The sequence below is a fragment of the Pseudochaenichthys georgianus genome, chromosome 14, assembly GCF_902827115.2.
Source record: "Pseudochaenichthys georgianus chromosome 14, fPseGeo1.2, whole genome shotgun sequence".
NCBI classification, from domain to species: Eukaryota; Metazoa; Chordata; class Actinopteri; order Perciformes; family Channichthyidae; genus Pseudochaenichthys; species Pseudochaenichthys georgianus.
The window spans coordinates 10,580,914-10,606,779 of record NC_047516.1 but is presented as its reverse complement, the minus strand read 5'-3'; the positions used below and the strand labels follow the sequence as shown (position 1 = coordinate 10,606,779).

Here is a 25,866-nt window from a genome sequence, read left to right as displayed (position 1 = left end):
ACATTTATTTCACTTTCCTTAACACTATGCTTAGCTGTCTTTTGCTCAGTAACATTCTTGTCTGAATTGAGGCAAAAAGATAGCAGCACATTTGTCATATTGTCAGTGTAGGGTTGTTTTAACATCTTAATACTTTATCTTCAATTTGGTTGAATTCCTTTAACCATTCTGGAGAACAGGCCCAGTCATGACTAGAGAACATTGTATTTATTTTAGGGTTGTAATATCTCAGATTTAAACTGACTTTTTCCTCAAATTAATTAATCTCATAGCTTCGCCGATCATAGCATATAGTTAATGTTGCTGAAAATAAGGTCTTACTGTTTCTAAGACGATGTTAAATGAGGCAAGAACACGTCTCAAACTCTGAAAAATGTGTTTTGTTTATACAGCATATTGTTATAAGTATACATTTCTTGATTAATTCACACAATCTTTATAACATACCTTCTCATTTTAAGTGAAATAATTTTTCTAGCCACTGACTTTATACTGTCAAGAGAAAGTGGTTTATGATAGCTGTCTTCTGTGGGTGTTTTAGCTGGGCAGGGTTATGTCATGACTATACTCAAGCTGTGTTTTTATTGGGTATCGCATACAAATAAAAAAAATAGGAGACAAATGCAGGCATGAAAACAATGAGCCTTTGGGGGAACAGTTGATATCACTGTTAAACCGGGATATAAACATGTGTGCAAGTGTCTTTTTTGATCTAGCTCACTTGTTCATTTGTCAGCTGTGTCATTTGAGAAAAGGATGACTGACACGTTGCAGGCAACAAAGCATTTAAAACACATTTCGGCAGATGAACCCCCAGTGATAGGTGTACTAGAAAAGATGAGCACAGTAAAACAGATATTGGAGATAAATTATATTCCTTTTACCAACTTCATGCTGATTCTACTTGCCTGTAATCACAGCTTGCTACTAATGTCGCTCAAGCCCCATTAGGCCTGAATGCACCATAATAAAAGCACCACCATTCAAGTCAATCCTTAGGTACAAGCACTTTTAAGCTCAAAGGCCCCTCTGCCCTACATACTTTGATAACATTTCACGTGGGAAGACTGACATATTGATAACACATCCATTATTTCCTTTAAACTGACCGTTCTCCACAGTCCTAGTTCAACTCTGTGCCATCTTTGTGTTAATATTAACTTTCTTCTACCCCAGAGCAGAAATGATTGGAATAAAAGCTCAGCTATCCAGGGAGTGATGATTCATCGGTGCCAGGGAGAGTTGGCGCTGCTGCAGCAGCCTGTGACGTCTGAGAGCCCAGACCTTTGGTGTCTCTTAAAATAACAGATATGCTGCGGATAGATCTTTAAAGCTGCAACTGAGGCTGACTTAGAGAATAACAATGATACCCACTCTGAAGGCCGTTTGTGGGGTTGTTATTCTTCCAAATTATGCAGATTTGTTCATCAACATGCCAAAGTGTGCACACCAGCAGACATCACAAAAAAGGGAAATCAAAAATAAGGGGGGAAAACAATCTGTAAAACTCAAACAGCATCAGCATCAATCCAACCAAACAAAGATATATTACAAATTCTGTTAGCAATAACTTAATTCACATCATGCAATAAAAAAAAAAGTAAAATTAAGGACAAGAAAAGACAAATATAAGATTGATTTCCCCGCCCTTGTTTTTCCTAAAATGTATTGGCAAGCAAGTTTATGTCCATTCTGGTTTTGTTGTTCTCTGGATGTCGTTTTCCTATTATTTCTTTAAGGGTGGCACTTGAGTTCTTCTGATATAGTTGCGGTTTTCTCTTGATGAAGTCAAAATGAAGGAGGTGATGAAGAGATAGTGGAGGGGGAGGGAGCGCGAGAGCAGCTCAGACGTCCACCCAGCTCTGCTCCACGATGGCCGTCACTCTCTTCTCGTATTCCCTCTTGTTTTCCTGATAGAGCTGTGCGGCCTGACTGTTGGCCGGGCTGTTGGGGTTTGGCTCGTCCAGCAACGACTGCAGAAAGAGAGTGAAAGTTAGGGAAATATACACAGCCTTTGCAGGGTTGGGAGGGTTTCTTAAAAAATGTATTCCATTAAAATGACTAGTTACCTGTAAAGAAATGTAATCGGTAACCTAATCAGAGTATCAAAATATAAAGTTATGTAACCTGATCAATATATAATGCCATGCTAATATATAAAAAAGATATATCAATAGGATGTTTTCCACTTAACGTGTATTATGCAAGACAGAGCAATCTGACCTTAGAAAAGAAGAACAATAAAGATAATTAGGATCAAAATGAGTTTACTTATAGGAAAACCTGCCTTTCATTAAGCATATTCAGGCAGTAGCCTATACACCAACAATGAAACACATGAGCACATACTACAGTTTAAAAATAAGCAGAAATAAATCTGATGAATAACCTCTTTTTAGTCGTTACATTGTAATACTGCTAGTAATCCACAATGTTTTTGGAAATGTAATCTGATAACGTGTAACTTTAAAGTGGACCTATCATGCTATATTTGAACAATATATAGTAGGGCCATACCTATATAAAACATGTCTGAAGTTTTTTTTTCAAAATACCAAACACATCATGCATTTTAGCCATGCCTCATTTAGCTCGATTTGCTCTTTTCCAGCCCTGTTTTTGCAAGGGCTGATTCTGTGACGTAGCTTTAATGCAAATGAGCTGTAGCTGACCACGCCCCCCTGCAGGAGAGGAGAGCGTGCTCTGATCAGCTGCTGGGCTGCAGTCGGATAGTTTAAAAATCAGCTCCTAAGTTCTAACCCTATCGTCTATTCCTTGACCTCTGAGTGAAACGTCACGGGGTTAAGGGATAGTGGATAGGAGAATTCAAAAGGACTTAGGAGAAGAGACTGCGGTACTTTAGAAAATCCGAATGCACTTTCACTATCTGACGTGTTTATGATGCGCCAGCGGACGTCATTGTGTGCGTCTGCTGCTGTGGGGAAACTATGGAAACCACAGTTTTCTATACAGCGGACTACAACATGGATGTTTAATAAGAACGAGGGACTACTGTAAACTCATCTAGAGACTCTGCACCGTGCTCTGATGCTGTTGCTTTGCTTTATGAACGTGGACAACAGAGAAACAGATTCTTCAGGACCAAAGTTGGATTTGAAATACAAAAGGAAAGTGAAACTTCTGCTCGTCCACCTCTCCCTCCGGTCCACATTAATACCAATGATCCCAATACGTATGATTGTATGAACTAAAGATCTTAAAATCAATACAGATGTATTTATTATAAACGTTAGTCCTGAACATCTATCACTGTGTATATCACCATTCAAACATCTTTTAAAAGTTGAACAAACTCCACACAGCTCAGTAAAGACTGAAATGTTGACTTTATTTGATAATTTCAGTGAAAACTAACGTTCATATTTCTCTTTTTGATTATAATACTGATGAACGTTCAAAACAAAGCACTTTGGCAACTTACCACCTATGTTTTAAAATGCTTAATAAGCACCGTAACTTTCATGATATCATTTCTCGGTCATAATCGGTTGTTTCCGTGAACGGCCGACTGTTGAGTGACGGCAAATGCTGCGGCTGCAAGGCATTGTGGGGCAGCATTTTCGCTTCTCCTGTCGGTTAGGGAGGTCCAGTGGTTCCTAAGCTAAAGGAGGTTATAAAGGAAGTTTGAAACCTCCTTTCCTATCATTCTCATAATTGTAGAGAATTAGAACGGCACTTATCATGGCTGCCACTGAGGGACTTCCGGGTCATTTCACTCCTTTAGGAAGGTTCCTAAGCTAAATGGACTATTCGACTTCAGCCCTGGGCTCTCAGAAGAGGGGGAGGAAAAGAGGCTCCGCCCTCCGTGTTTTATTCTTATGATTATAAAGAGTCATTATTCATTTGTTTTAAAGCTCAATAAATAACAAAGATGACCTTTGAACTTTAACGGACATGTTAACCGGCAAAAAAAAAATGTAACTGAAACTCTGCCGCACGGTCCCCTCGTCCCTTGGAAGAGGCGGAGAGGTGGGTGTTTGTCATCTGCTGGTGGCAAACCGGAGAGAATTACAGCGAGGGAGGGATTGCATTGAATAACAGCAGCAGGAGCAAACGCTTGCCTCTGGGAGGGAGAAAAAGAGCCGGGCTGAAGTCGAATAGTCCATTTAGCTTAGGAACCTTCCTAACTGAGTGAAATGACCCGGAAGTCCCTCAGTGGCAGCCATGATAAGTGCCGTTCCAATTCTCTAGATGATAGGAAAGGAGGTTTCAAACTTCCTTTAGCTTAGGAACCACTTGACCTCCCTTGACGAAAGGAGAGGAGAAAATGCTGCCCCACAATGCCTTGCGGCCGCAGCATTTGCCGTCATACAACAGTCGGCCGTTCACGGAAACAACCGATTATGACCGAGAAATGATATCATGAAAGTTACGGTGCTTATTAAGCATTTTTAAAACGTAGGTGGCAACTTGCCAAAGTGCTTTGTTTCAGTATTATAATCAAAAAGAAATATGAACGTTAGTTTTTACTGAAATTATGAAATAAAGTCAGCATTTCACAGTCTTCACTGAGCTGTGTGGGGTTTGATCAACTTTTAAAAGATGTTTGAATGGTGATATACACAGTGATAGATGTTAAGGACTAACGTTAAATACATTTATATTGATTTTAAGATCTTTTCATAGTTCATACAATCATACGTATTGGGATCATTTGTATTAATGTGGACCGGAGGGAGAGGGTGACGAGCATAAGTTTCACTTTCCTTTTTTATTTAAATTCCAACTTTGGTCATGAAGAATGTTTCTCTGTTGTCCACGTTCACAAAGCATAAAGCAACAGCATCAGAGCACGGTGCAGATCTAGATGAGTTTACAGTAGTCCCTCGTTCTTATTATACATCCATGTTGTAGTCCGCTGTATAGAAAACTGTAGTTTCCCCACAGCAGCAGACGCACATCTATGACGTCCGCTGGCGCATCATAAACACGTCGGATAGTGAAAGTGCAGTCGGATTCTTTAAAGCAGTGGTTCTCAAATGGGAGGACCCCTGGGGGTACGTTGGAGTACTGCAGGGGGTACGTGAGATTTATGTTATGTTAATGAAAAAAACAAACATAATTAAAGCATTTAAACAAACTACTAATAGTAGATTAATTACTTTATTCAAAGGTTTACAGTAATTCTGGATAATAAAATGGGAAAAATCAACTCTCTCTCTTTTCCTCTCCCGATAGCCCGTCAGTCTCGTGCAGCTCGCTGAACCTGTAATGAGTCACCCAACAGTAAAGCATACATATATTTATAACTACTTTAGCTAGTTCCAGAGTAGATAAACGAGTGTGTGTGTTAGGTCTAACTCTTCGTGTATTTAACTTTCCTCCACTCAACGGTCCGTCACAGCGGGGGACCTGTGATCCGGAAGAGCTGCGTGTTCTCCGTCAGCAGCATCTGATCTGATCTCTCTCTTGCGTTTATGTCCAAATCTATCAGATCTAGCTAATGATATGACTGCCTGCTTTTCAAAGGACCTAAACAATAAGCATTGCTTGGCAACGGCTTGTGGCCGCAAAGTATAGCGCAGCATTATGCATATGTTTATATGAGGGGTCAAATTCCCATGCTCATAAAATGCTCATATATTTTTCTCTCTTCATTCCCCTCGCTCCAAAATAGATAAATAAATATACCAATTTTAGGAATAGTAACGAAGTTTGAGCAGTGTGGGTTTTATATTAACAGAGTTACACATATTTCAAAACGCGAAGTGTAATAACGGCAGAATGACAAAGGTCCTCAGTGAAGCACAAGCCCATGTTTTTCACTAAATTGTAAATACAACTTATTAAAAAGATCAGTTCAATGCAGCTAATGTCGTCTTAGCATTATTGCATGATGTTAAAATTGGTTTGCCATGAATTTAGTGACGGATTGTAAACATTTGAAATGTAGCATTTAAGTGTTTCTCAGTTACAATGTTGCTGTTTTAATCAATCAGTCACTGATGGTGCAACAGCACTGTACCTCTTTATAAAGGCTTTTTTCCCCTAACAAATAGTTTTTGCACTGAATATTTGTTTCAAAGGGGGTACATTATTGAAAAAAGTTTGAGAACCACTGCTCTAAAGTACCACAGTCTCTTCTCCTAAATCCTTTTGAATTCTCCTATCCACTATTCCTTAACCCTGTGACGTTTCACTCAGAGGTCAAGGAATAGACGATAGGGTTAGACGTTAGGAGCTGAATTTTGGATTATCCGACCGCAACCCTAGAGCGTCCACAGCGGAGAATAAACAGAAGGGCAACCATGCGCGGGAAGTCTTCTTCGCTGCTTTTGTGACAGACTACAGCGCCACTTACAGGCCTGGCATATGTACTACAGCGTCTCCAGCGCTTTCGAGCGGCAATGGCCGGCCGTGGCCCAACCCCACATTCCCCTGATAGGTGGAGAGTTGGCCATATAGGCGGAGCTCCTCGTTCCTGACGTCAGAGAACTTTCAAATCTGTATCAGTCTGGATCAGCTCCGTTGCATCCCCGTTTTTAGAGATTTGGGTATGGAGGAAAAGAGAGAGGGTTGTGTTTTCTGACACTTGGTGAGTTCCCTGACACATATTCATGTATAAAAGACGTACAAAAGTGCATTTTGCATGATAGGTCCCCTTTAAGTCAATATGTCGTATACCAATGCATTCATAGATGGCGTACTGAAGCAATTTCAGTGCAAAGACAAAAACTGGCTGCCAAAGAACCAACCTGGATGGAGGTGAGTATGGACGACACATCGTATGTGGGGCTCCATCGGTTCTGTAGGATGTCTAAACATATACTGCCATCTGCATAAACTGGGACACAAGAGAAAACACAGATCCACATCACTACAGCAGTTATGTCACCAAGAAAGATCTCTTTACACTTTTGCTGGGTTTGTTTTGTCCTGTACTTTGCCTGTAATAGTATATCCTCTTAATATGTGCATTGCCTATTGTATGCATCAAACACCAAGGCACACTCCTTGTAAGTGAATATTTGTCAAACATGCATAAATATATCTACTTAAACTGGAGTTTACTGTCAGCTTCACTGACTAAATGAACTAAAGGGATTTCAATAATGGACGGGGGAAGGAGATGAACGGCAGGAAACCGCTTCAGTGAGGAGGAACTTGAGCTTTGAGATAATGGGAGCACAAACTGTGGACATTTAAAAAAAATATTTCATAGGCAAGAAAAGGCAGGGAAAATATTTGTATACAGTTTATTTTATATCCAAAATGCTTTACAGATAACAGGTAAAACCACAAGAAACTAAGCAGGTAAAACTGCACGAAGGCAAATTAAACACTAACAAATAAGTTTGACGTTAAGGAAAATTCATTAACAACAATGGCCTGTATTTCCATTTACAAATCCATGGTTAAAGTGTGTGTGTGTGTGTGTGTGTGTGTGTGTGTGTGTGTGTGTGTGTGTGTGTGTGCGTGTGTGTGTGTGTGTGTGTGTGTGTGACCTCTTACCATTAGGGTGAAACATTCTGGAGACAAACCGGACTGTGGGAGGCTTGTTTGGGTACTCCTCTGAAAACTCTATCAGCAGCTTAAACGTTCCTGCAGAGAGACAGAGGGGGGAGGAGGATGGTGAGAGACACAGCAAGAACAATGCGAGCGAGAGTCTGTGGGTAGCTTTTTGAGGAGAATACAGATCGAGGTGGTCAAAGAAGGCAAGATAAACAATTACGTTACTAAAAAGAAAGCTGGCTCGACTACAAAGAGAAGCTAATTCCTCACCGAGGCAGAGATGTCGACTCTGCAGGTTAAAGGGGGAATAAAGGAGCGAGAAGTCTCACAGGAGGAAACAATAAAGCATGAGTCAGCACTTCTCTCGCCTGACCCAAGTCATAATTACAGGCTGAGAAGTGTGTGTATGAGGGGAAAAGCGTGTGTATATGTGCATTTATCATTAGTGTGTGTGTGTTGTGTTTTACATAGCAGAGCTGCAAGTTTGTTACCAACTGAACAATGTAACTGGTACAGCTATATTTATACACAAATAAAAACATAATTTACAGATCAGGTTTAATAATTGTAAATATAAGGAAATCTGTCTTGACTTATTTCAATAGTGTTTCTGTTTCTGTAAAGAAAGTGTAAACATTTTGGAAATATTGTCTTGGATGTTTTTTAGACTGAGACACGTTTTAACTTGAAATAAATCAAAGATTATGAGGTCAAAGAGTAGAACTGTAGCTTTAATTTGATGGTGTTTTGATGGTAGCTTCAAGACAGTTTAAAACCCCTTTCAGATTATTTTATTAAAAACTACCATGATGTCCCCAAGGTTGTAAGTTAACCTTTGAAGAACTTCTTAGAAATATCTAGAGGTGCGCTGATGTTTTTGAGAGTCCCAGCGTAACTCACCATCACTTTAACAACACACTGGCAGAAAGGCTGTAATAGATGAGGAATTTAACCTTCACAATAATACCAGTGCAGGAGGAAGTTAAATCAAATCCAGAGCTTCTGATGAATGAGAGCCTGCACTAAATGGAACAAAATGGAGAACTTACCGTCTTCAAACGGTGTCCCCACAGGCCTGCAGAAGCCAAACAGAGAGAAATTCAATTATTTCAAAGTTAAAAATATCTCCAATGCTTCCAATAAGGCCTGTAGGATCCTTCAAGGATTTGTTCTGCACTGACACCAGAGCCTTTATTTACTCAACTCCTCACTTTCACACAGCTTGTGTAAAGGGGGCAAATTAAAACAGCTGCCCCCACGCTGACTTTGAAAGGTAACTTGCTAATAGTTCCTCACCTGATTCAAAGCCAAGTCCCCTGCTCTTGCTTGTTTTGATGCACCTTGTTGCTTCTTGTCAAGTTCTCAATTACTTGCAGTTATTGCTTGGTGATGTGCTCCTGCTCTTGAGGTTTATTGAGTTTCATATGGCTCATGTGCTCACCTTCTTGCTTTTTATTTTAGTCCTTTCAAATTCTGTACTGAGCAATGATGGACAGTTACCATGTATATTTAGTCGAGTTCTGTACTAAGGTAGTCTTACTTTGCTTTAGTATTTTGTATACTAAATACTTCTACTCTGCTGCATGTATTTGATGATTTTGAAGCTTCAGATTAATAAAACGCACTAAACAAAACATTATTCATGTGTTTTTATAGGTTAAGATAACACTTTATTGATCCCTCAGTGAAATTAATAAGCTACCCTGCAGTAAACATAGCATTTAAAATAAGCTCTTCATTTAACAGCTGCAAAATTAAAGTGATTCATTCATGTATTAATTATGAACATGAATAATTAGAATCCAATACAAATTATTCTGAAACGGATCCTAATGCACAATTAGTACTTACTCTACTTCTTGTAATGAAAGTACATTTTGATGCTAATCCTGTAGTACTTTTACTTGTAACACTGTATTTCTACAGTCTTGCATTTCTACTTATAAGACATTTAGGATCAATCAAGTATAATTAATCCAAATCTAATCTAATTTGAGTACTTTACCTTCCCAGAAATATCCCAAATCTGAAAAAGAGTCAAAGTGTTGCTATAAGGTTTTGAATTCATACTTCTTCATACCCTTTGTTGACCGGTTAACTCCCTCTGAGTCACTACATGCTGTGTGTACAGACTGTTCTGCACTAAAATCAGGGCTGTAATCAGAAATATTGGTATTGTACCAGCAGGAGAAGGCAGAGGGGTGGTTGAGTTTGGGTACTGTGCATCACAATCACAGCAGCACAGTAACGACAGCATGACTCACCCAAAAATAACTGCGTTCCAAAGCATGATGTTGTTCTCTGATGGTGCTCCGCTCACACCGGTGGGAGGATCTTCTTGAAGTCTGGGTTGATGGAAAAAGACACAGGGATAGATACATGATTAGAGAGGGACAAAAGTAAAAGGCAGAAAGAAAGAGAGACACATGTGGAGATAAAATGTACCAAACAGAGGTTTAAGAGTGAGAAAATATGGAATAATAAGAGGATTGAAGTACAGAGGTGAAAAATCAAGGGTGGAGAGAGCGTGAGGATTTTAATTAACACCTTGACTTCAGAATCATTTTCAGTCAAAACACGACCTGCTGTATCAACAGGAGTTCAGAGGCCTGTACTACGAAGCCGGATTTTCGCTTAGCGAGCTAACTTCAGGGAAAACTCTGGGTTTCCGGTCCTGCGACGCTGGTTCACTTCTTACCGGGCTAGATCTCCATGGTAACTTATGCTGAGCGGCGGTTAGGTTCCAGGATAAGAGATCAACTCAGTGATAGCACCGCCTGCTGACCAATCAGAGCTCAGTGTGCGGAGTTTAAAGCTATCAAGTCATATTACAGGAGAAAGGAAATAGTTTAAACTGCCGTTCAGGAAAGACGGCCGGCAAAAATCACCGACTGTGTGAACGTGAAAATTAATAGAATATCACCTCCCATCTTCAGAGCAATCTGACTATTATAACATTAGCGTTAAGAAAGCTTACTTAAATATCTGCCACAACATAAGTAACTGGATCAAAGTAACATTACGTACAGTCCGCGGCACTGTGAGTGCAGACGTCAATGTGTCCCATTATCATTCATATCACATCCAGTGTTTCCCCTATCATTGTCTTGGAGGGGTGCAGCGCCCCGCCAATTGGAGCCCCGCACCCCCCCTGAAATTCAAGGTGTTTAAAAAAGATAAAATATATATATATATATATATATATATATATATATATATATATATATATATATATATATTAGGGTTGCCAGAAACTGACCATGATCAAAATCGATTATTCGGCAGCCCTGGCGAATAATAATCGCGGGAGAGAAGAAAAAAAAACTCAGACAAAAGGAATTCCGTTGTTTTCTTTACTGGAACATGTTTAACAGTACAAACAACAAACAAGCATGTCATCACAACGACGTGGCCTTGAAGTGAAGTTGGTAATGGCCGGCTGCTGCGTCTTTCTCTGTAACCTCTTTGGCGTGCTTCGCACTCAAATGCGAACGCATTGTTGAGGTTGAGCTGTGATAGACCAACGTCTTTTCGCAGAGCTTGCATTTAACTTCCTTTGGACTTGTAAGTTCGAAGTAGTTCCACGAGGAGGAACTCTTTTTACCTGCCGCTTTGTTCATCTTTAGTCGCACGTGTGAGGGAGAGGGGGGGTGGGGGCGGGGTCGGTGTGTAGCTGCTGCAGCAGCAGTCTGCTCTGCACGCAGGCTTCCTCCAAGTTTACAGTAAAACAAACTGGTGGTGTGACCAATGGCCATTGACAATTATTAATACTATTACTATTATTAGCATATATATATTTATATATATTTTGGTTGAAACTAAGCCAAAAAAAATAAAAAAATATATAAATAAAATCGATTTTTAAAAATAATATTCGATTATTTTCATTTCATACCTTTATTTATACAGATAAAATCCCATTGAGATCATTGATCTCTTTTCCAAGGGAGACCTGTTCAAGTAGTTCCACATGAAACATAAAAGCATAAACAGAACAACAAAAGGACATCATACAGCATCATTTACATAATTATCCACATAAACAGGTACCAATAGCTTCTGATTGACTAGCATCCAACCGAGCTTTAAAAACATTTAGTGGCACCAGATTGTTCAGTTTCCATTTAATTTGCAGACTATTCCAAGACAGAGGAGCTGCGCATCTAAAAGCTGTCTTCCCTATTGCCCCTTTCACACCAGCGCCTTTTCAGCTCCGGCTCGGAGCTAGAGCCTGAAAAGCGCCGGGTTTTCCAGTTCACACCGGAGCTGCGCCGGCTCTTAGCTCCGGAATCCGCTTCATTTCCAGCTCCAAAAAATTGTCGGTCCAGAGGCAAGAGCTTTGGAGCTAAGAGGTGACGTCGCTTACGTCTCTCTTACGTCGAGGCGTGCAGGAAACTAAACCCACCTCCCATGGGTCGACTGTTATGCCTGCCTACAAGCAGCAGTGCCTATAAACACACTTTATAAAGTCAGGCAACACTAACCAGGCTTCGTGTGATTCTGTTTATTTGTGCCTTACTTTGACCATCCGTTCACTGTTATCGATCATTGTGGAGAGAGGCAGACGTGTTGTTTTGTATTATTGCAGCTATCGGATGCAAGTAGTCAGTTTAGCTTCGGTTGCTATGCTAACATCACCCGTTTTATACCAGAGAAACTTTCATAACAGCGTTGTGATACCAAACAGTGTCAATTCAGACTGACACACATTCACTTAGGCTAAGGGAACTGGGGATATGCATCAGCTGCTTGTGTGAGTCGGACAGTGAATACTTTAGAGCGGCCGCTGCAGTGTGAGCTAACCGGGAGCTAACGGGAGAATAAACTCCCGTGGAAGAGCAGCCAGCTCTGCAGCGGTCGGTAAATGCTGCAGAAACACATTAATAAACAATGAACCACGGCACTCTGGAGAAAAGTATAAGGTTGGAGAAGTCGTTATTCAATTTATTCTGGCTTCGTGTGATTAAAAGCAACACGATCATCGACCCGACGCAGTTGTTGTTGTTGTTGTGAGCTGCCGTTGGGGGGCAAATCAGCGATGTAAACGGTGACGTCATGACGCAGCAAGGGCAGCTCTGGGGCGCCAGTGGGCGGTGTGCACAGAGCGGGAGCTGAAAAGGGAAACCGGAGCTCAACCAGAAAAGCTCCCGCTCGGAGCTAGAAAGGGAAAAGCGCTGGTGTGAAAGCCGCATAAGACAGTCCTAGCAGTTGGCACATTTAATAAAACCACAGCATTCGATCTCAGGCAGTAGCCACTTACAATTTTCCGTGAGATCAGGGAGCGGATATAAGATGGAAGTTTCCCTAGCATGGCTTTGTATATAAAAATGTACCAGTGACTGAGCCTCCATACAGTTAGTGAAAGCAAACCAGCCCTTGCATTCAGGGTACAGTGATGGGTTAATGCTTTACAGTTTGTCACAAATCTCAGTGCACTGTGATACGCAGCATCTAACTTGACCAGGCAATGGGCAGGTGCATTCATATAGACCAGATCCCCATAGTCCAGCACAGGTAAAAAGGTCACAGTGACTAGCCTTTTCCTGGCCTCAAGCGAGAAACAGGACTTGTTTCTGAAAAAGAACCCTAGCCTAACCCTCAGTTTTTTTAGCAGGTTATTGACATGAAGTTTAAAAGAGAGACAATCATCAAGCCAGATACCAAGGTATTTGTAACAGGCAACAACTTCAAGTTTTGTTCCTTGCGTAGTTACAATATCTAAAACAGGCTCTGGTGTCTTTTTGGCTTTTGAAAAGAGCATTACCTTGGTTTTATCAACATTTAAAAGAAGCTTTAATTCAGAGAGCTGAGTCTGAATAGTGTTAAAAACAGCCTGTAATTTAACAACAGCCTCTTTAATGGAGGAACCTGCACAATACATCACAGTATCATCCGCATACAAATGTAAAGTAGCTTCATCCACATTTTCACCTACGCTGTTAATATATATGGAGAATAAAAGTGGTCCTAAAACAGAACCTTGTGGTACACCATTAGAAATGTTTAACCACTCAGAAGACAGTCCATCAAAATGAACACATTGGGACCTTTCAGAGAGGTAGTTCACAAACCACCCCACTGCAAGGCTGGATAGGCCAATACTGAGTAGCCTCTGCTTTAAGATGAGATGATCAACGGTGTCAAACACTTTGGAAAGGTCAATAAACAGAGCTGCACAACTCTGCTTATTGTCTAAAATACTAGTAATATCATTCACCACTTTCATTGTGGCAGTGATGGTGCTGTGTTTCTTTCTGAATCCTGACTGATGTTTAGACAGGATGTCATTTGTACATAAAAACTCCTTTACCTGTTCACTCACTAGGCGTTCAAGAACCTTAGCCAGAACTGACAATTTAGAGATTGGCCTATAGTTATTTAAAATAGTTGCCTCCCCTCCTTTCAGTAAAGGCAAGACATAAGCAGACTTCCATACTTTTGGAATTGTATTTGTGCTGAGGGAGAGGTTAAAAAGAGAAGTAAGAGGTGGAGCAATAAAGTCTGCAGCTATCTTTAAAAAGAAAGGTTCTAAGTTGTCCGGGCCAGCCGGTTTCCTAGGATCTAGCTTAGATAAGGCTTCATGAACAACATCAACAGTAAAAGGGGTAAAACTGAAAGGGTTTTCCAGACCACGTTGTTCAGAGTCACAGACTGTGGTGTTTACAGAAGCAGAGTTAGTGACAGAATCAAATAGAGAATCACAGGACACAAAATGCTCATTAAAGCAATTTAGCACAGTAGCCCTGTCCGATATAGGGCCAGATGCTGTGGTAAGGCACGGAGGTAGCTCATTACGGATCTCACCGGTTGATATCGATTTTATTGCTTTCCAAAATTTCCTAGGATTATTTAGGTTTTCTGTGGTAACTGACAAATAGTACTTTGATTTAGCACTTTTTACATTTGAAGTGAAGCTATTCCTTAGCTGCCTAAAACGCAGCCATTCTATCTCCGAGCCTGATTTCCTAGCCTTTGCCCAGGCTTTGTTTCTCTCATGAAGGAGACTAGACAGCTCAGCAGAAAACCAAGGATTGTCTCGTCCCTTTACTCTAAATTTACGCAGGGGTGCATGTCTATCAATGATCTCCATAAAACCAAGATCGATTTTACCCCAATCAAAATCAAACAGATCATGCACAAAACCCTGCTCCACAAAATGTTTTATGTCTCTCGATGATAATGCGAGGTTTAACCTTTTGGACCTTAGTGTCCCTAATTGTGGCTACAACACAGTGATCGCTCAGATCATTTGCAAATACTCCCACAGAAGAATATTTATGGGGAACATTAGTTAAAATGAGATCAATTAGGGAGGATTTATTAGGAGACTTAATATTTGGGCGAGTAGGACTGTCCACAATCTGAGTAACATTTAAAGAGATACAAAGGTTTTTAAAATCCTCTGACACTGCAGTTAACCAGTCCCAGTTAAAATCTCCAAGTAGCACTATTTCCTTGTAGTCTAGTTGTGATAAAAGATTTGCTAGTGAAGACAAGGAGTCTTTGACAGCTGAGGGGGGTCTGTAGCGGCCCACCACCATGACCTGTTGACCCTTTGCCACTTCTATATTTAAGGCTAACAATTCAAATTGCTTACTGATCGATTTGGAAATTAATGTGGTTACACTGAACTTATTCTTAACATAAATTGCAACGCCACCACCTTTATTAGGCCGGTCGGTACGATACACATTAAAACCATTTAAGGCAATGTCAGAGGCCAAAATAGATTTATTTAGCCATGTTTCTGATAAGACAATGACGTCAGCGTCAGTCGATTTTGCCCAGATACGGACAAAATCTAGTTTACCTAACAGACTGCGCACATTCAAGTGGATGAAACGCAACCCAGACCTAGCTTTAAAATCAGCAGGAGTAGCGATTTGACTATTACTACTGGGCGGACCAGGGTTAGGTTGTACATTTCCTGACAGTAATAACAACAAAAAAACCAGGCATCTTTTCCTCTTAAATGACACACATACATTGTCATCTAATTTAGAAACACCGGAAAAGACTGCGAGAGTGTGATTAGAGCTTAAGAAGCAGTCCTGAAGAACCATCATCGCAGGAAAATAAAAAAGACAAACATATTGTGTCGAGCAGATTGTCTGTGACAAGGCAACCGGTAATTGTTTGTGTAACACATCCGAACCTTTGCAAGGGATGCCCACTGCGGGTGGCAGAACAGACCTGAATCCAGTAGTCTTCTCAGAATGACTAGAGATCTTCTCATAGTCCAAAACAGTTAACAGGCACAGCAGAATCCCGATATGGGCCATTTTCCCAGACCAGCAGAGCATCCGGATAGGCGTGCAAGCAGGCCCGAAAAGTGGAGGCGCTCCGTTCTCCTCGCGATATCCCCGGTGCAGAACCTCCTCAGTAGGCCTACAGCAGGATAGGCGAAGCAGGACCAGCTCGAGGCGTAGAGGCGCTCCGGTCTCTTAGCGATATCCCCGTGGTAAAACGTCCTCGGCACCGTAGAGCACGACAGGTGGAGCAGGTGGATACAGGCCTCCGCTTCAGCAGGTGTAAAGCAGGCCGCAGCCCGAACGCGAAGCCGCTCCGTTACGCCCCCCCGGGGTAAAATCTCGCCAGGACAGCAGCACACGACAAGTGGAAGCAGGTCCCCGCCACAGCACAACTGGGCAGGTGGAAAAAGGGGGCCCAAACAACAAGGTGCAGCCGCTCCATCTCTCCGCGACTTCCCGGGAAAAACCTCCCCACAACAGCACAGGTAAACCTCTTATCCACGCCGACGGAAGAGAGGCAGCCCTGCCCCTCACTTTCCACGCTCCGTGAGGCGGATGAGAAAATGTGCTCCGCTCGCGAAAATGTGCTCCGCTCGCGAAAATGTGCTCCGCTCGCGAAAATGCGCTCCGCACGCTCTGATCGACGAGTGTAGAGTGAGTGTTACCAAACTACATGTAATTTTCCTGACAGCAGCCGAGATGTTGCAGCCCCAGCTGACCAATGTTGTTTGATTATGGAGACTGTAACGAATATTCGAATAATCGCTGGCATCCCTAATATATATAGCACTACATTGCAACTAATCTATATCTACTATCACTTTTCACATTGAACATGTGCTCTTTTATTAAATAAACTAAACACTTTCATTTTAAGTTGTGAGTTTAGTGTTTTTGACCCCAACGGTACGTCCACACAGCAGCTTTGAAAAAAATCTTGAAAATATTGGAGCTGGGCGTGTCTGACAGCTTGGGGATTTTTTGCGAGCAATGCGACCAACAACCAATCACATGAATCTCCCGCCCTCGACATACAAAGCAAAAAACCCCGGGGATTTTATGCGAGCAATATATAGGGATCGACCGATATGGATTTTTCAAGGCCGATACCGATACCGATACTTAGTAATCAAGGAGACCGATAACCGATATTTGGAACCGATATACATTTGCAGTAAAATCAGAAAATCTATAGTGTCAAAATGTAGAATAACACAAACTCCAACACAACTTCTTTGAAATGCATTTAAGCATATATTATATTTAATGAACTTTTAAACATCTTACAACTGGTTTCCTCTCTGTGCCCTTTTCTTTAGTGCAGCCATCTGCTATGAGTTAGAGAGAGACAAGAAGTGGGGCTGCAGGCTGACATGCTTAACTAACAATAATGCTTAATTTATTATATCAAACCAATGCCTGTCTATCTAGCATGAAATCCCAATAAACTGCAAAACACTAGTGCTAGCTAATGTTTTGCAAACTATTAAAAGTGAGGCTATTACAGTAGACTTAACGTTAGACTAGTAGCCTCACTTCTAATATTTTGCTAAACATTTACTAAATACATTAGCTAATGAGCTTCACATATCAACCTGAAAAACTGCGAGGCTCCACTCGCAGCCCCCCCTCCGCACCACTCCGCTGCGAGACACTGCACGCACCCCAACTCTGACTGACTTCCCGCGTCCCTGTGTAACTGGGAAGCTGATAGAATTGGATCAATAGATCGTGCTGTTTTTGCAACTTCAGCATAGGGGATTGGGATGTTTATTGAACTTCGGCTTTTAACTGATTTACCTTCGAAACACATGTATGGCTCTGCCGCTCAGCGCTGCTGCTTGCCTCTGTCTGTGTCTGCGTTCTTCGCACCTGCCTGTAATCTGAGAAGGTCCCGCCTCTATGGCTGGCTCCCGCCCGGAAAATCTTCAGTGTTGATTGACACTTCAGTAATAGCCTATCAGATAGCGCTGTGGGCAGGACATTGCTCGTGTACAGAGAGTGGTGACTGCAGACAGGGAAACGGCCGCATCAGAGCCAAAGTGTTATCGGCAATTTTATTAAAAAAAAAGGCCAATACCGATAATCGGTCAAATGAGGAATATCGGCCCCGATAATCGGTCAAATGAGGAATATCGGCCCCGATAATCGGTCGACCCCTAATATATATATATATATATATATATATATATATATATATATATATATATATAAACTCCCCAAACAGGCGAAAAGCTACCAGTTTCACCCACTGTCTCTGCCACCTCCCTCCATGCCTGGTTCCTCCGGTTTGTATCCCGTTAATAGTTCTGGTCGTAAAGAACCGGGTGATTTGCTACCGTAATTTCTCGTTTGGAATATGAGGAAATGAACTGCGGTCTGGTTCTCCCTGCTTACACGCGGTTTGATTGGCTAGCGCTTCTACTGTCAGATTTGCATAAACGTGTTTGATTGGCTGGCGCTTCCAGCTCAGCTTCAAAAGTTGAACATTGCTCAACTTTGGAATCCTGGAAATCCTGGAAATCTTCGCTTCGCTCCCCCACAATGCAGTTTGGCGAAAAGCGAGGCAAAGTGACATCATCCCCATTTAAAGTCAATGGGAAGAGAAACGTTGGAAGCGGTGGAAGATTCTTCTGAAGCTGCTGTGTGGACGTACCGTAAGAAACACTGATGCATTAATCAATAACAATAATCCACAGCTCCTCTCTCTGCTCTAGAGGATTTAAAAAATATATATCCCAAATGTTGCTAACCCCGCCCCTTTCATGTGAACACGCACTCAGCCGGACAGAGAATCCCTGGCTTGAGTTACCGAGTTGATAACCAGCATCGTAGGACCGCTTAGCGAGAGCGCGTTTGTTTTGGATTAGGTAAGCCGGGTAACTCAAACATATCCAGGTTACGTTGAACTGGATTCGTAGTACAGGCCTCTGGAGACAGCCAGGATCAACTGCACTGTGCCCATCCTGCTGTCACATGTCAGTTAATATAATCTGAAACATGAACTCATCTGAAGCCAAAGTGTATCATGACTCCAGCTTAAAAGCCCCGAGAGCTTTGAGGTAACCTCCACATTAAATGCCCTCTGGGTAACATTGTCATGATCAGACTTTCTGCACAAACGGTGGAATAAACAGACCATGGAAGATGATAAGGGGCATCCTGATGTTTTTCTATCAATGAATGTTTGTTTTGCTACCCTCCATTGCAGGCTGATGTTAATGAAACACTGGTGACTGATGTGGAGTCCAGTTCATAAAGCTCTGTCTGTTAAACAATCTGCTGCAGAGGAGCTGATGTGTTTTACATTCCCAGCAGCACCAACGCCGTGTGTTTGGAATAAATAAAAGCAGGATCAAGGACAGAGATTTAAAAAAAGAAATGAAAGCTTAAATAATGTTTTTTTTTTTTTTTTTTTTTTAAAAGGAGAGGTGGTGAATAAATGGTTTGTTGATTGATACGTGATCTGCTTATCACTATTCAGATTATTTATATTTTTCCATAAATACATTAAAGAATTAAGAAAATAGAGAAAACTGTTAAGAGCCCAAGATAAACTCTTCAAGTTATTTATTTAGTTTAAACAACAGTCCAAAACACTAAGGGCAGCAAATCCTGACATCTAACAACTTCAAACGTGCCAACATTTTTGCATGAAAGAAATGGTTATTCTTAAACGATGATCAAAATATAATTAGCTGGCTACAGAAAAGTTTAATATTGGGTTTGAGGACTATTTTTGGTTCATTGTGTGGTAACCTGGGAACATGACATTTGTATTTTTCTTGAGGCTACAAAATATTTTGTCATTTTAAGGCCTGAGTGAAGATTAATTGGATTAGAAAAACAAAACAATTAGCTGCAGCTCCACAAAGAAAAAAGCCGTAAGCTATTTGACTGACAAGTGAACGCTGTGTGGTGCAAACACCTCTTGGCAACAACTGCCTGGCAACAAGGACGTCAACAAAATAAAAAAAACAAGGAAATTGCAAGTCCACATCTGAAATTAAGTTTCTGACATTAGCCTCTCTGGTTCGTTAAGCTATTGATCAGTGAAGGCAGTAAAACAACGGTGTATCTCTTCTAAAGGCAGTGTGTAGTATAGACATGAGCCTTAGTGCTCAGAATAGACTAGAATTTACTCTGTCTGCTGTCAGAGTTTATTATCGAGTTAAATATATTGCTACGGATCACCAATGCAGGAAAGCCAAGTGTAGGACATTTAGATCTACAATCCTAATCCTTCTATAAAAGCTGGTTTAATAAGAGTTTACATCTATAAACAAGGTAGGATGATTTGTGTGTGGATGTAGATCCATGTCCATGTCCCTAGCTGCAGACAGACCCACTGCAATTAACCTCATTTACTGTAATCTGCCTGAGCTGTCTACTGCAGGAGGGATGCTAAACAAGAAGTCACTACTAACACACAGTTACTTCCTTTAGGAAACATGGGATTACTGAGCAGTCCCCAGACAGCAGATTAAGGGAAGCAGTGGACAGTGTGTGATGGCTCACTTTCAAAAAAACAAGGATGAATCTATTAGTTCAGTAATAGATTGGTAAGCAAGTAATAGCAAGATGTATGTGTTTTTCATGACTTATCGCTAAGAAACTTTTGAACACATCTATGGTAAACAGAAACTAAGTTTTACAAATCTGTAGATTAAATCAACTAATCGACAAATGAGTTGTCGGACCCAATTATAATAGTCCAAGTTGATGTCCTTAAATCTCTCACTTTGTCAGCAAGAGAAAAGCAGGAAATGGGCTGGAAACTGCTATCACCTTAGCATAAAAAAAAATACAACAACAATTATTTGTAATAGTTCTGTTTTTCTGAGAAAGAACTAATCGATAAGAAGACCAATTGTTGCAGCTCTAAAGCTGAATCTTCAATAAAATACTCAGGGATGCAAAAAGATCAAAAATAAGTAGTAAGAAGCACAATGCAGTGTGAGAAAAAGTTTTTAGAGAGTACTTGTCCATGGACAAGTGAGTTTGGCAATTTACTTGTCCGAATACATTCTTCACTTGTCCAGAATAGACAAAAATTGGGGCCACTGGAATCTTCTTCTTCGTCATCGTATTTTACACTTTCCCACGGTTTTTACAACACCGCTAACGTAAGTGAGCGGTAAGATGTTACTGCATCACACATAGGGATGGGTATCGTTTGGATTTTAACGATTCCGGTTCTGCTTTTCGATTCCGGTTATTTTCGGTTCTTTGAGAGGGTAAATAAGTCCCATGACAAACTGGGAGAAAAATATATTTATGAAAACATTAAGTCAAATCTGTATTCCTATTTACAAATCACTTCATACTGTTGAATTTCTTACGGTTATTGAATACAATTATATAAAAATAATCTCTGCATTATTTAGTTAGTTCTAAGTGGTGCAGTTTAAGAATGTACAATTGGCCCAGTCTCCTCTGATGTTACACTGCAACCTGCCTGTGAGACAGAGTCCAACCACACATCTCCAACACATAGGCCTAATAATAATAATAATAATAATAATAATAATAATAATAATAATACATTATTATTATCTCAAAAAGAGAGATGCCAACAAATAATCTAGGAAGTTTAACCACTTGGATTAAACCGGAGGTGACAAGTCTCGGTGTCATCCTGGACTCAGATTTGAACTTCAACGCCCATTTAAACAAAGTGACCAAAATAGCTTTCTTTCATCTCAGAAACATAGCGAAGTTAAGACCATTCATAAATCACAATGATGCAGAGAAGCTAATTCATGCTTTTATATCTAGCCGACTGCAATGCACTATTCACTGGTCTCCCCAAGAAAGCTAGACTCCAGCTCATTCAAAACTCTGCAGCTAGACTACTGACGAATACCAAAAGGAGGGAACACGTTAGTCCTGTCTCAGCTACTCTACACTGGCTTCCTGTAACTTTCAGAACTGATTTGAAGGTGCTTCTCCTCACATACAAAGCTCTAAATGGACAAGGACCCAGCTACATTGCTGACTCTCTAATAAACTACACACCCGCCAGAACACTGCGATCATCAGATGCAGGTCCATTAGAGGTCACCAGAAAGAGTCATAAGAAGATCGGTGATGCAGCCTTTGTAAACCACGTTACCCAACAATATTAGGGAAGCCAATACATTAGGAATTTTTAAAAGGCAGCTTAAAATCTCTTTACCAAAGCATTTTTACACTATTATACTGCACTATTCCCTGTGATTGACATTGCACTATTTCTCTATGTTTTATTCCCCATGTTTTTATTTTTAATTATTTTATCCTACTTTTTGCTCTTGCTGCTTGTTTTACACTGATTTGATGTCTTATTTTTTACTGATGTAAAGCACTTTGAACTGCAATGAAAGGTGCTATACAAATAAAGTTATTATATTTATAGCCTATAGGCCTAGCGCTTTTCTACAACTCAAAGCGCTTACACATGTCCTGCAATACACATGCTGCAGCTGCCCAGCTACTCACTGTTTGTAAAAGTAAATAAATAGTATTTTCATTTCAATAATGTACTTTCTATACCCTGCTTCATAAACAATACTAACATGACATCCCTGTGCTCCTCCGAGTCTGGGGGTCCGGGGATGTGAGGACAGCGCGAGGACACAGACAGGGAGGCTGCTTCACTTCATAAAGGAAATGGCGGTCAATATTAACGACACAGGAGCTAAAACGCTTAATAACCTTCATTACGTGTTAGAGAAAGAACATAAGAAAGTTTGACAACGATGAGGCTGTTAAACGGGCAGCGGATCCGCTGTGTGTAGAAAGAGAGAGATAGAGAGACGCTGAGCTGCAACGTGCAGCGATCAGCTGATACGGAGCATAGAGAGAAAGAGCTGCGGTCCGCGGGGCTCCGCCTCCTGTCCTCACAACTCTTATTAATCCCGGTACCGGACAATTGTTATTTGTTCCTACTCGAAACCGAGTTTTGCTTCCCAACCCTGCCACACTTCCCACCCCGCTCCGCTCCGCCCCGCCCCCGTCTAACTGTACAGAAAACGGCGAGATGCATTTCCTTATGAATCGACAAGCAGAACCGAAACTAACATTTCTAAACGAACAATGGCGGACACGGACAATTTGCGAATGAGTTCTGCCTTTTGTAAACTGAATGTATCAATAATTTGTCAATAAATCGGGGCGAAAAACGTCACTTGTCCACCGGACAAGTCAATTGAAAGATCTACTTGTCCGATATTGTAAATAACACGTCCCGGACGGTGGGACGTGTACTTTTTCGCACACTGCAATGTATTGTTACGGCCCGTCTACACGACAGCGTCGAAAGCTCCAATCTGCCCATTCACTTTCAATGGGGTGACGTCACGTAGCCTCGCTTTTTCGCCGAACTGAATTGTGGGTAGCAGAGCGGTCCGTCTCAGGCGACAGAAGTTGAACAATGTTCAACTTCTGACGCCGGAGTAGCCAGCGCCAGCCAATCAAATCCCGTTTCCCAAAATCTGACAGCTGAAGCCGTAGCCAATCAAACCGCGTCTAAGCTGGGAGAGATATCCCATTTCTATATTTCAAAAAAAGTCGGAGGAGAAACTAACTATCGCCGTAGCAAATCACCCGGTTTTGTATGACTAGACCCTCTTCACCTACCGGGATACAAACCGGAGGAACCAGGCATGGAGGGAGGTGGCAGAGACAGTGGGTGAAACTGGTAGGTTTTCGCCTGTTTGGGGAGTTTATATATATATATATATATATATATTGCTCCCATACAATCCCCAGGTTTTTTTGCTTTGTATGTCGGGGGCGGGAGATTCATGTGATTGGTTGTTGGCCGTGTTGCTTGAATAAAATCCCCAAGCTCCAGACACGCCCAGCTCCAAGCTATTTTTGAAGCTGTAGTGTGGACGCTCCGTAACACTAACGGAGCGTCCACACTACAGCTTCAAAAATAGCAACCAATCACATGAATCTCCCGCCCCCGACATACAAAAAAACCCCGGGGATTTTATGCGAGCAATATATATATATAAACTCCCCAAACAGGCGAAAACCTACCAGTTTCACCCACTGTCTCTGCCACCTCCCTCCATGCCTGGTTCCTCCGGTTTGTATCCCGGTAGGTGAAGAGGGTCTGGTCATACAAAACCGGGTGATTTGCTACGGCGATAGTTAGTTTCTCCTCCGACTTTTTTTGAAATATAGAAATGAACGGCGGGATATCTCTCCCAGCTTAGACGCGGTTTGAATGGCTACGGCTTCAGCTGTCAGATTTTGGGAAACGGGATTTGATTGGCTGGCGCTGGCTACTCCGGCGTCAGAAGTTGAACATTGTTCAACTTCTGTCGCCAGAGACGGACCGCTCTGCTACCCACAATTCAGTTCGGCGAAAAAGCGAGGCTACGTGACGTCACCCCATTGAAAGTGAATGGGCAGATTGGAGCTTTCGACGCTGTCGACGCTGTAGTGTAGACGGGCCGTAAGGTGGTTGTTTGTTTCACAATGTCAAGTGCTTCGAGAAAAATCATTTGGATAGGAAATGAAAGTGATTCTTCACTGTATGTTTTTTTAAAGCAGCTGTTAAACAACAAAGTGCCATTTCACATCCAAGGTGCAGCCAAAACATCACACTACAGTATTGTTTCCAAACTACCTAGCTCAGTTTCAAGACACGTTGTGCCAAGATTTTGACTTACAGATCAAACAAGGGATGTTAGGCAATATCACACAAGGCTGAGTTCAATCATCCAGCCTTGATGGATGCAGGAATGTGCTATTGTGTTTTCCTTGCCTCTGTGCTGTACAGTTTACCACCTGGGGACTGGCACAGCGCAGCAGAGTAGAGTTACAGGGACACCTTATCCGCCCTGCTTCAACGGCTGTTCTTAGTTGAACAGCTTAAGATCTTTTTTCCACTGACAGGTGACAGGTGACACACACACACACACACACACACAAAATGGAGCAAGGCAACCGATTGGGGGTGGCAGGTATTACAAGCAGACTCGTGCCAGGTGTTTTTCTCCCAGGACACTTTCTTCACAGCAACAGTTCAACAAAACACACAAAAGGAATATTGAGATAAATATTCCAACATTACGGTAGTACATTCCACGGTGAGGAGGCTGGCACATATTATCTAGCCATCCTAAATATTAACATGGAGCAGCCCCTGACACCACACACACTCCCAACAACACCTATGAGCCACGTTGCTGCCAGGAGGGATTGAACCCATACATAATGCTGTATTGGTAGTTGAATTTAGCTACCTTTATAGCAGCAGCATTTTAACCCACAGCCTGCACGGTGTAATATAGATGAATTATGTCACATGTAGGGCTATTTCAGGCAAGACAACGGGTTTTTTGAATCCCTTGTTAGCCATATTCCAGCCACATCAGCTAACCAAAGTTGCACCTGCACTAACAAACAAGGCAGGGAAACATGTAAAGACTAATTCCTTTGAAAGAAAACACTGCATAAAACCTACGTGCCATCGACACGTTTAATTGAAAAAACACACGCATTCCTTTGTCAACCCTACACATGCTATCTGCAGAGATAAAACAAATAACACGTGTATTTCCCAGTCAAGATTTATGAATAGTATTTCCTTTGCACCAGCAGCTAAAGCTAAGCTAACGAGGCTAGCTTCATCGGCTAACGCTGCTAGCTACACACACAAACAGAAGAGATGATTGCCAAAACGTTACGGTACCTTTTAAAATCCCTCATAAGCCGTCTCCTTGCCGGGGTGGACATTGTTCAAAATGTATGTTTTAAAAAAAACTACCGCAGGACCATAAACTGAATACTACCCGACACCAAATCCGGTGTTTCTTCCGCTTGTTACACTTTTCTTCTTCTCCCAAAACAACTGGCTAGCTAGCTGTTTCTGGTGACGTCACGGTTGCTTACAGTGCTTTATACATGAACGGCTGGCAGCAGAGGTACAGCCCCTTGTTATCAAGAAACAACACTATTAGAGACATTTAAGATTAGTACTGAGTATCCTTACATTTTCTATAAACTAAATCAATCGATCATTTATTTTATCTGTGTGTGTAAACCAGAACATTTGGGGTGGTTGTTCTTACTAACAGCTTTTTTTTAACAAAGAAATTGACCAACATGCAGAGGTGGAACTACAGTGTAAAATAACTCAGTT

General features: G+C 41.4%; 1 protein-coding gene across 1 annotated transcript; it reads right to left on the bottom strand.

Moving 5' to 3' along the window:
* Positions 1–359: 359 nt before the first annotated feature.
* ube2b (ubiquitin-conjugating enzyme E2B (RAD6 homolog)) lies at positions 360–25,586 on the bottom strand. The gene is made up of 6 exons (XM_034099217.2): positions 25,417–25,586; positions 9,738–9,818; positions 8,523–8,548; positions 7,474–7,563; positions 6,717–6,805; positions 360–1,973 (listed from the first exon to the last, which is right to left on the bottom strand). Exons 1-6 carry the CDS (start codon positions 25,458–25,460, stop codon positions 1,845–1,847), a joined length of 459 nt encoding a protein of 152 aa, XP_033955108.1. The 5' UTR covers positions 25,461–25,586; the 3' UTR covers positions 360–1,844.
* Positions 25,587–25,866: the final 280 nt, after the last annotated feature.